The sequence below is a fragment of the Xenopus laevis genome, chromosome 1L, assembly GCF_017654675.1.
Source record: "Xenopus laevis strain J_2021 chromosome 1L, Xenopus_laevis_v10.1, whole genome shotgun sequence".
NCBI lineage: Eukaryota > Metazoa > Chordata > Amphibia > Anura > Pipidae > Xenopus > Xenopus laevis.
Genome location: NC_054371.1, coordinates 99982045 through 99994415, shown reverse-complemented (window position 1 = coordinate 99994415; position 12371 = coordinate 99982045). Strand labels below are relative to the sequence as shown.

Sequence of the window (12371 nt, the reverse complement as noted above, 5' to 3'; positions counted from 1 at the left end):
GAGGCAGAACCAGAATTTATAAAAGAATGATTCACTGGGAGCAGTCCTGGCGGCTGCGCAGAGGGAGGTTAATTTGGCATATGTCAATAAGTATTTGCAGGGGGAACTTCAGAGAGCCGCTTTCTGGTATGATAAAAGGGATAAAAGTGGGAAACTTCTAGACATTCTTCAATCCTTAGGTTGATAGCTGAAGGGGGCCATGAAATTCGAGGGCAGGATCAGATCCTAGAGGAATTTGTTAATTTCTACACTAAGCTATATAGTTCTAAGAGTGAGAGTACGCCAGATACTTTGGACCATTTCCTACGTAGTACCCCTATTCCTAGACTCTCTCCGGAGGAGGCAGAGGGTCTTAACAAACAGATAACCTCTGACGAGGTGGTTGAGGCAATAGGAATGTTTCCCAATGGTAAGACCCCAGGTCCAGACGGGCTCCCCATGGTACAAGGCTAATAAGGAACTATTGGGACCCAAGCTCAGTTCAATTTTTATGCAATCCCACGGGGGGCTCAGTTGCCGGATAGCTCCAAACTGGCTACAATCACCCTAATACTAAAGGATGGGAAACCAGCGGATAAGTGTGCATCCTATTGGCCCATTTCCCTATTAAATTCAGATGTTAAAATATTAGCCAAAATACTTGCAAATAGACTGAAGGGGGTTATTGAAAGCCTGATCCACCCAGATCAAACAGGGTTTATGCCGAACAGGGCCACTGATGTCAACATACGGCGCATATTCACAAATTTGTGCGCTACGCATGATGTTATGGATGAAAGAGTTGTTGTGTCACTGGACACTGAAAAAGCTTTTGACACTGTGGAGTGGCCCTATCTATGGCCACTTTTGACTAGATATGGGCTGGGAGATGAGTTTGTTACTTGGGTTAAAGCACTGTATGACTCACCCAGAGCCAGAATATTGGTGAATGCGGAACTGTCACAGGAGTTTGCGTTGGCGAGGAGCATGAGACAGGGGTGTCCGCTCTTACCTCTGCTCTTTGTGCTGGCCAGAGAACCAATAGCCATTAGAATTCGGAATAACCCTAATATTGAGGGACTTTGGCAAACGCAAAAAATTCCCTCTCAGTACTGTTGCAAGAAATTGCTGCGTTCGGAACGCTTTCAGGTCTCAGGGTCAATTGGGCGAAGTCAATTATATTCCCGATAGATTCGGGCATCCAAAGAGACCAAGACACGCAACTTCAATGGGTCTCCTCATTCACTTACTTGGGGATCAGAATCCACAATGACCCTTAGAAATATGTAGAACTGAACTTAGCCCTGATAATTAGATGCCTGAAAACTAAAATATAGCATTGGGGTAATTTACCCTTATCCCTCCCAGGTCGGGTCAATATCCTTAAAATGATATTCCTCCCAAAGTTCATTTATGCGTTAAACAATGCACCAATTACACTCCTGAAAGTGTGGTTTAAGCAGCCTGAGGCATGTATCAGGGACTTTATTTGGGCAGGGGAGAGGCCTAGGATTAGCATGCAAATGTTGCAGGCTCCAGTAAGGAAAGGGGGACTATCTCTTCCTGACGTCCAACATTATTTCTATGCTAGCCAGTTGGTATATGCATGGTGGTGGCTCCATCCGGACCCCAGTAACCAAGCTACAGTAGTAGAAGCGGCAGTCATTTCTTCCTTCGAAGCTCTAGCCAACCAGCTCTATAGAGGTCTATCCGCATTGTATCCATTGACCCCCCCCCCATGAAAACAGTAATCCAGGTGTTTCAGAAGATTGTAGTGTCAGGCATAAAAAATCTCACACCTGGTCCAGATGAACCCTCCTCTGGGGTAACAATGCACTAGGAGAATTCAGAACCTTGCCTGAGTTTAGTTTCTGGGCTAATGCCAAAGTGAAATACTTAGGGGATATAATTGGAGCTGGTGAACTGAAACAGTTTGCTCAGCTCAAGGAGGAATATGGCCCCCATAACCAGATGTTCTTTAGATTCCTACAATTAAGACACACTTTTCAGACCCAATTTCCGGAGGGGTCCCCATGGATAGCTGAGTCTACCCTTGAACGCTACCTCCGTAGGCCCGAATTAACAAAGCCCCTTAGATGGTTCTATGCAATTGTGCTCCAAGGGAACTTTAATCCCATACGTCAGGTGTGTAGGAAATGGGCCTCTGATTTCCCATCACTAGATGAAGAAACATGGGCAGATATACTTGAACAGATTTCAGAAACTAATATATGTATCAGAGATCGCTTTATTCACATTAAATTCTTAAACAGGGTGTATTTAACCCCATACAGGCTGGCACGTATGTATCAGGGGCATCCAGATGTATGTCTTAAGATTCAACAATACTGGGCCGCAGTACTTAGATTTATGTCTACATTTTTGGGACTACCTAACATAAGGTCTCCGGAATTTTGTCTCTTGGACTATTTGAAGGACTTCCTATGCCCTCCAGTGATAGACTATGCTTACAGCAGTTGCTCTACTATGCCAGGAAAGCCCTTCTCTTGACTTGGAAAGCTCCTGAACCTCCTACTCTTGGCTTCTGGAAAAAATTAGTAGATGACACCCTCCCTAGGCAAACTGACATATACTGCCCGAGTTTGCCCTGAAAAATTTGGGAAACTCTGGGACAAATGGCTGGCTATTCCTTAAATGGATATGATAACTTGTCGGTGGTTGAACAAATGTAAGATATGGGTGACTTAAAGGGGATGCAATTCTATGTAAATGGAGAAGTTCATCTTGCTTGCTTTTCTTCCTTTTTTTCCTTCTTTCTTCTATCTTATGTTAATTGAAAATCAATAAAGAAAATCTTTTAAAAAAAAAAAAAAACCAAAAGTAAACACACAGAGAAGTGTAGTTTATAGAAACACATGAACCTACAAAGCAACAAATAAACACATTACTTTTCATAAGGGGGGGGATTGTAGTTGACTACCACAAATAATGTTCAGTAGAACCATTGTTTTTTTTGGCAGTTTCATGGGCCTCATCTTCGGTAATCATGAGGAAGCTGTTCAGCTGTCTTTGGCATTGCTGCTCGTTTGCTGAATTCACAGCCCCAGTGCACAGCAGGGTCACAGATTCAGGGCAGTCCCTGCTCGTCTTACAGTTCTATTCACACCTATTCTTGCATTCTCTGGCATACTGTACACACTGCCTCTTGTACATTGCTTCTTACTCTACAATTTTGGAGGCTTTTTGTCTGTACACCACACTTTTATACAGCTATTACTTATCTACTTGTGTCTTTGCTTTCTCACATACAATTCTTAATTCTTTACTCTGTTATTCAAATTCACTTTTTCTCTGTTATATAAACTGCAAAAGTATTTAGACCATTGGCCAATTCTCTAATTTTACTGAATATCAAATGCAACAGTTAAATTTTGTACTCTGCGTTATTTTTATTTCAAAGCATTAAATCTCAAATTAGATTGTTAGGTTATTTTGATGGTAGTTGTGCATGCCAGACAGAACAGATAGATTCCTAGATGGATTCAAAGCTTTGACATTGTAGGGCATTTACCATCACCTGTTCTTGGGCCACTTCAGTTTTACCTTGGCCTTGTGTTATACATACAGTATTGAAAAGTCTGTCAAACAGAAAGCAAGTGAGTTTTTTAAAATAATTTTGAATAATATATATATATATATATATATATATATATATATATATATATATATATATATATGCCTTTTTTGTTATTTGTTTTGAAGGATGTGTGTGATGAACTGACAAGGGATAGAGTTTAAAGGAAATCTGCATTAAGTGAGAGTTTATTTTATGAGTCATTAATTATATGTTTTTAATAAAACTTAGAACATACAGTTTAGTATTTGGCTATTTTCCCCATGTGTCAGCATGACTTTCATTTATTTTATTTTTTTTTATGCTTCCTTTTTATCTATAATTAAACACACATTGTTACAGTTATACACTACTGCCCACTACTTTTGTTTTCTTTTGTATTCATGTCAAACAATTATTCACCTTCCTAGTAAATGATATTTAATAACAGATTTGTTCTTGTCTTACCTGGCAGGAATCAATCTTTCCCTCCATGTAACCAGCACACAGCATTCTTTCTGTCACCACATTGCTGTAGAGGCTATTGCACAGGGATTGGTCCATAATGGCAACAGTTGCTTTTTGTAGAACTTCAGGCTTTACCACTTAATTTAAAAAAAACAAAACAGTCATTATTTTCCTTCAGACCACTATTGCCGCATATTTTCACTGTATTAAGAAATAAAACTGTTAATTGAAGAAGTTAAGCACTAAAAATATTACAGTTCTTGAATACTGTTTATCTCACATAGTTTATAAACGATTAAACAGTGCTTAACGCTATAATCTCTTACACTTTTTCCTTACAAATAGTTCTACTCAATGACAGAGATTTTTAACTGCAGAGGAATATAATTTGAAAAATAAAATGAGAAACAAATGAAAGAGTCTTACAGTTGTCCTCCTTAAGGTAGCCCCATCCAGTGATAATACATTTCTTGCCAACTGGGAATACATGAGTTGGATCTGGGAGGCAGACTTGTTGAGTGTACTTATTGAACTTGAGCGCTGAATCCAGTTCTAATACAGCCACATCATAATCAGCTGTGTCTGGGTTATAAGAAGGGTGCTTGATGATGTTCTTAATTGTGGCCTTAACTGTGCTGCTGTCTGTGCCACTCAGAGAGGTAGTTGCTATGTAAGCTACCCACACTGCTGGGTCCTGGAAGCTAAAAAAGTTTTAAAAAACATTGTCAAAATCTTGTTTCTGCAAAATGTTTTCATGTACTGGGAGATATCTCAGTGTTTAGTATGTGTAAGATTTTTTGTGAAATAAAGTAGTAGCACAATCCAAGCAAAAAATTGCAGACTTATCTCATGAGTGTCTGGTTCATATCAGTAGCATGGTGCAGCAAATACTATTTTGAATGTCCAAGAGCACATAGTGCTACATGTGAGTTTTCTATTATATAGATATAAAAAATAAGTATATCTATCTATCTATCTATCTATCTATCTATCTATCTATCTATCTATCTATCTATCAATCCACGATTGTGTTTGATAGTATATGTATGGAAATTATATATATATATATATATATATATATATATATATGTTTATATAATAATAATTGTATAATTATTTGTAATAATAAGTAATAATATGTTTTGTATTTTTAGTTCAAAATATAGATTGTGGAAAAATACTCCCTAAAATGGACACATTGCCCTCTGGGCAATATGGGACTTTCAAAATAAGGTTGCTCATGAATAGAAAGAACATTTTTGGGTAGAAGTAACCTGCACAAAACAAGATTTGGTAATTATGAAGTGAGCATGGCATAGATCAATCAATGTCATTTAGTTTTGCTATGTTTTAAATAGGTAGACAATGAAAGAATTTCTTGTTGAAAGTATGGTTAAATTATCTTACAAGTACATGTGATTGAGCAGTCTTAAGATACGGTATACATACACTAAGGGGCCTATTTATTATGCTGTGTAAAATGAAATTTGCAGAGAAAACTTTGGAAAAAGCTGTGTAAAATTAATGGAGAACTTATCAAGGTTTATTTTACGCCATGTGAATGCCAGATTTACTTTTGCTCTTGATTTTGCTCAAAGAAAAACGCAAAAAAAATTACACAATTTTTATGCCATTTTTACACAGTGGTGCTGTGATGGCACTGTGCAGATCTGGATTTGTGGAAAGGCCACCAGGGCCCAGGGCCTAGGGCAGGATTTTAGGGGGTGGCATATTGGTTCAGAAACACTGTGGATGCACAGGAGATACGATTTGAAAAATTGTGTGAATAAAGGGAAGGGATGGGGCAACAAACTATGGCAGGTGCCGTCTATGTACATCCAGCCCTGGGGATGTGTGGCAAATTATTCCTCTGTTTTTTACACCACATAATAAATATGCCCCTAAAGGTTAACAGTTAATTAACTTTTGTATACTTAAACTTCATTTGATGAGAAATGGAGCACAAGCAGGAAAGGAAAGGGTAAAAAGGCATAGTTCTTGGAATATGAAAAGGTGTATTTAGATTTTTGGTGCTTACTCATTGAAGCAATGAGCTGCAGACACCAGCCACTTGTCACCAATAATGGTTGCTCCGCAGAAGTGTTCATTGTTCTCCCTTAGGCTGACCTGCCAAGGAAATTCTCCTTTAGTAGCATCTGATCCACCAACTATTCTGTTGGTTTTCTGCATGGCGGGCCGGTTACCGCAATCTAAAAGAGGCACAGGGATTACCAGATAATCAAGAAAATATATTAAGGAAAAATGTGGTGTTTATACAAAGGGCCTGTAGGTGTCACTGTGCACAAGAGTTATACTGTGTATACATAATACTTTCTATACTGCTTAAAAGTATTAGAGTTGAAGTTACTGTTGAAGTGTAATGGCTGCATGAACCTGCTAATAAAGCAGAGTTATACTCTACTCATCCTCGGCTACCAAAACATAACAAATTGGCGATGAGATGTCTCTTCTACCTCTGCCGCAGCCTGCACCTTTTCTCCCAAACCCTGGTGAGCCTACCATACCTTTTACTACTTGGATCCGTATGTTTGAAAATTACATTATTGCTGCTGACCAAGGGGAGATTTCTGCTGCTAGAAAGCGTGCTTTACTTATTCACTGCCTGGGAGCAGAGGGACAGTGTATATTCTATACATTACCGTTAGCTAATAATACTTATGAAACTGCACTTACTGCTATAAAGAACTTTTTCGTGCCAAGTGTAAGTGTGGTGGCTGAAAGATATAAATTCCACCAACATGGACAACATAATGGCAAATCCACAGAATAATTTGTAGCAGATTTGAGAGAGCTGGTTGTTACCTGTGACTTTGGGAATCTAACAGATGAAATTCTAAGATGAATTCCAAATAGTGGAAAAAACAAACTCACCTCACATGAGAGAGAGAGAGAGACTGCTCCTAGAGCAGGATTTAACCCTTGCAAAGGCTATTACAGTTGCTAGACAAATTGCACAGGCTAAAACTCTCAGTCAGGGAACTGCTGGGAATGTACAGATTGTGAATCCAGCAATATGGCCTAATAATGCACAGTCACAGGCAAAATACAGTGCTAAGGAAAGAGATTCAAATACACTGCAACAAATACAAATAAAAAAATACTGCTTCCACTGTGGTTCAATACAACATACTGCAAATCATGTTACATGTCCTGCAAAAGCTGTACAGTGCCGCAAATGCAAAAAAGTAGGACATTTTGCTGAGATCTGCCGTAGTTCTGCTAAACATGTTCATGAAGTCACTGCTTCAAATTTTATGGTATTAAGTGTGGCTAAAGCTGATACATTTATTTCAGACAAGTTTATATGCACTGTCAATGTCAATACTGCTTCTGCTGACAAGGGACACTCCATTAACCTGATGCTTGATACAGCTTCAGCTGTTTCTATACTACCAAAGGATGTTTTCTTGAAATACTTTGCAAAAGATCCACTTGTTGCACCTGCCCTGAGACTGGTCAGTTACTTAAAGGATCCAATCCCTGTTCTTGGTTGCTTGCCAGTGACTGTACAATTTGAATCAAATACTGCAAAATGTGACTTTTACATTTATCCACAAAGCAACACTTCACTGGGCTGTGCAAAGAACTTTGTACACAAAGTTAAGTTGAGACCAGATGTAAAAACAGTTTGCCTGAAATTGAGGTGATTGCCCTACTCTATGGGGCAATCGCCTCAATAGCCAGCGATGGCTTTATATAAAAGTTGTTACAATGCCCTACACATGTGCCCACAGTATAGTTTAGGTGCCATATGTTAGCAAATGTAGGGGGGAAGGAGGATACCTGGAAAAAAAATTTACGGTCTTTTTCAGTTTATCACCCTTTAAATAGGAAAAAACGCCAGTGTTTTTTGGGACTTTTTTTTTAAACTTTTTTTTGAGGAACTCCTATCTACTCTATTGCACTTCGCCTGGTCTGAGGTGGCGAAGGCAAGTCTGGCGATAGAGGTAAGGGTCAGTAAAATCAAAAACTTAGTGAATTTGTGTAGTAACGCTCTTTCGCCAGGCCGTAAATTCGCCTGGCGTTAGAGTGCGAAGTTGCGCCAGAATCTATCTCCTTAGCGAAATTTATGCCAGCTACCTTTAGTAAATTGGCAAAGTGTCAAAAAGACGTCACGCTGGCGAATTTTCGCCAGCGTTAGTCACTTCGCCCTTTAGTGAATCTGCCCCTATAAGGAAGACTGTCTCACAGGAACTAAAGAAACTGGTAGAGCAAGATGTGATTGAAAAATCAGAATCCTCCGAATGGGTTTCACCAATTGTTGTAACAATGAAGAAAACTGGAGGTATTGATTGTGTGTTGATCTCTGTGAACCTAATGAAACAGTTATTATGAATAATCATCCGTTGCCACACATAGAAGAAATATTTTCAGAACTCTGAGGAGGAAAATTATTTTCTACCCTGGATCTTCAGAGTGCTTATCATCAAGTATTGATGCATTTATCACCCATGATGGTTTGTTTCGGTTCAAGCGAGTACCTTATGGACTGGCTTCAGCACCAAGTTGTTTTCAAAGACTGATGTCTTATATACTCCATGGCATACCTGGTGTACAATGCTACTTGGATGATATAATTTTCTGCGCTCCAACTATGGATATTCATGACAAGTACCTAAAAAATGTTCTGAACGGAAACGGAACCTTTCCAAATGCCACTTCAGACAAACTCCGCTGTCATTTCTGGGTCATATAATTTCACAAGATGGATTACTGCCTGACCCTGACCATGTCAACTCTGTTTCACAAGCACCTACTCCACCTCATTTCCAGACCTTACGAGCTTTCTTAGGTCTTACTTCCTGGTATTCTAAGTTTATTTCCAACTATTCTTCAGTTGTGGAGCCACTAAGAGCATTACTACGTGGAACTTTAAGTCTGGTGTGGTCAGAGTCTGCTCAACATAGCTTTGAAATAGTGAAACAGCTAATTGTGAACAGTCCAGCCCTAGCTTTATTTGATCCTGCACTACCCACTATGGTTACTACAGATGCTTCAGACTATGGCGTTGGTGCAATTCTCACACAGATCCATGCTGATCATGCAGAGAAAACTGTTGCATTTGCATCCAGAACACTTACAGAGGCAGAGTGTAAGTATTCAACTGTTGAAAAAGTAGCTCTAGCGTGTGTTTGGGCAACAGAAAAATGGAGAACCCACCTATGGGGTAGAGAATTTGCCTTATGCATTGATCATAGCCCTTTAACTACACTGCTTACAACAAAGGGACTAGGAAGAGCTGGAATGCGTATAGCTAGGTCAGCAAGGTTACGAATTTCAACTACAAAATGCAATACAAACCAGGTTTGAAAAATGTTACTGCTGATTGTTTGTCATGTTTACCTTTACCTGCAGCTTCTGATATACTGGGTGAGGACATAGAAGTTGTAGCATTGACTATTGATTTACTATCATTTACAGTTACAGCTGCTGATTTTAAGCAAGCTTACCTCACATGTCCAATTCAAGTAAAACTACGGGACATCTTACAAAGCAAATGGCCAAATGCTAAGAAGAAATTCAGTCCTGATCTTCAACCTTACTACAGGATTAGACATGAACTGTCCTTAGTAGATGGCTGCGTTGTCCGTGGAGCTCACGCTTATTGGTACCAGAGACCTTGCAAAAAAAGCGCATACAACTTGCACATAAGAGTCATTAAGGAATTGTACGTACAAAACAAAGACTATGAGAACTATACTGGTGGCCAACAATGGATGCTGATGTGGTAACTGTCATTCATTCTTGTGTTACTTGTCAAAATCATGGCAAAACAGCTATCATACATACACCACCACTTCAGCCAGTACCAGTTCCTGATTCAGCATGGGGAAAACTTGCTATTGATATTGTGGGTTCTTTTACAGATGCTCCTATAGACTGTAGATTTGCTATAACCTTGATAGACTATTACAGTAAATGGCCTAAATTGCATTTGTTTCTCATATAACATCAACTACAGTAATAACATTTCTGTCTACAGTCTTCAGCAGAGGAGGTAATCCAAAGGAGTTAATATCAGACAACAGACCACAGTTTGTCTTATCTGAGTTTGAATTCTTTCTGAGAGAGAGGAATATTGTGCATTGGAAATGGAGAAATCGAGCGATTCAACAGAAGTCTGAAAGAAGCACTACAGACAGCAAATCTTACTGGAAAATCTTGGAAAGTATTTACAACAGAGTTCCTACATAACTACAGCACAACGCGCCATGCAGCAACCCAATCATCTCCAGCTGAATTATTACATGACAGACAGATGCACACTAAGTTACATGTTGCAGACATCAAACTTCCACGAAATACTTTGCCTACAAAATCATATACTGCTGACATGTCAAATGTCAACAAGCCAAATGCAAGGCTTATACGGACAGAAAATGTAGTGCAATGAAGTGCACTTTCAGCCTGGATCTTTAGTCAGAATTAAGAAACCAGGAATACTGAAACAAGGCCAATCTAAATTTACTACACCACGTGAGACGCCAGTAACCATACACATATGAACTGTTTGATGGACGCATATGGAATGCAAGTCGTCTTGCTCCTGTGAGGAATGACTTTGGAGAAGCTCCATTTGATGAAGGACTTTGTAAGGCCACTCACCGTTGTGTGGAAGGGATGTCTGGTTCTGTCCGTCCTTGCAGGCAAGTAGTGCGTGCGCTTTGATGTGCGTGCGCATTGTCGCGCGCGCGTCTTTGCGCGCGCTGCGTATGTTCATGCGTGCGTTGTGTCGCCCGGCGTTTTTGCGCATGCGAGTTGTATGTCAACTCAGTTGACATACAAACAAACTGCTAGGTTATCTTAGTTCACTTCCAAGAGACCCCAGCGTTATAGATTTGATCTCCTGTTGTTGACCCGGCTATTCCTGACTCGCTTGAAGTCTGCCTGCACCCGACCTCGGCCTGACTTGACTACGAACCTATTCTGCCTGCATCTGACCCCGGCCCGAGCCCGTTTATGAACCTGAGCTGCCTGCCTCTAACCCGGACCTGTTTGACCTCAGCCTTCATACTCCTGTTACTTCGTTTGGACTCTCCGGCCTCTTTTCACAGCGCATTCTTCCTGTTCCATCCTCAGGTTAGTCTGTCGCTGGTGAAAGCTGCTTGTGAGCCCTCTTCTACTAACTAATCCGCATAAAGCCTTATAGTATAACCTAGCCATGGATCAAGAAGAAGAGGAATCTGTGTTAAGTCAAATGACACAGAAACTGGCTGCTCTCACCCAAGCAGTCCAAGAACTACAAGGAGGATACAATCAACTCCAGGACCAGCTGCAGAATGTGCAACCTGCTGCTGGACCACCTCCTGTTATAAATATACAGCAACCCAGTACTTCTGCCTCTTCCGCTGCTGCTGAGCCAAAGTTATCTCTCCCAGAGAAATTTTCCGGTGACCGGAAGAAATTCAGACTTTTTGTTAACAATTGCAAGTTGTTTTTTACGTTAAAACCCTTATCTTATCCGACAGATCAAGTGAAGGTGGGGTTTATTATTTCCTTGCTTCAAGGTCAACCTCAGTCCTGGGCCTTTCGTCTTATGGAACAACAAAACCCTGCACTCTCATCTGTGGAAACCTTCTTTTCTGCCATGGCTGTCATTTATGACGATCCACATCGTACTGAGACTGCTGAAGCTGCATTAAGAGCTCTCTCTCAGGGCCGACAGCCTGTAGAGGACTATGCTATGGAGTTTCGGGAACTTGCTGTGGAGACTGAGTGGAATTATGCAGCACTCAAACATCAATTTCGGTTGGGATTATCCATAGGTTTAAAAGATGAGGTTGCTCGTGTGGGAATTCCTGGCTCCCTGGAGGAATTGATTCTTCTGGCCGTACAATTGGACATAAGACTGCGCGAAAGGAGAACTGAAAGAGTTGCTGAGACCTCTCCTTCTTGGGTCACTCCCAGAGCTCCTCCTCCAGTGAGAAACATTCCTGTGCTTCCTGACCCTGAGCCAATGCAAATCGGGACTATCAGACCCACTCTTTCGACTGAGGAGAGATTGAGAAGACGAAGGCTTAACTTATGCTTCTATTGTGGGCAAGCAGGACATCTTCTTCGAACCTGCCCTATTCGTCCAGCTTCCCCAAGTAAAAGAACTTCCTTTTCCGTTACTAATCAGTCATTAAGCTACTCCCCTTTACTGATTGTATCTCTTTATTTACAGTGGGGAGAGGAACAGGTGAATCTTCCAGTCCTTGTTGATTCTGGTGCAAGTGGGTGCTTTATTGACTCTCAAGTAGTGGATAATCTTCACATTCCTCCCTGTCTAAAGAGAGTCCTGTCTTTATTAGAGTCGCGGACGGTTCTGCAATAAGCTCCGGACCTG

At 40.4% G+C, this 12371-nt stretch overlaps 1 protein-coding gene across 1 annotated transcript in view; it reads right to left on the bottom strand.

Annotated features, from left to right (window-relative positions):
- Window positions 1-12371, bottom strand: part of tmprss9.L (transmembrane serine protease 9 L homeolog) — a 91704-nt gene that overhangs the window by 53464 nt on the left and 25869 nt on the right. The window contains exons 8-10 of the mRNA XM_018253950.2: window positions 6060-6231; window positions 4448-4722; window positions 4022-4158 (exon numbers count right to left, since the gene is read on the bottom strand). Of these exons, the coding sequence (XP_018109439.1) occupies window positions 4022-4158; window positions 4448-4722; window positions 6060-6231 (584 nt within the window). The remainder of the gene's footprint in view (window positions 1-4021; window positions 4159-4447; window positions 4723-6059; window positions 6232-12371) is intronic.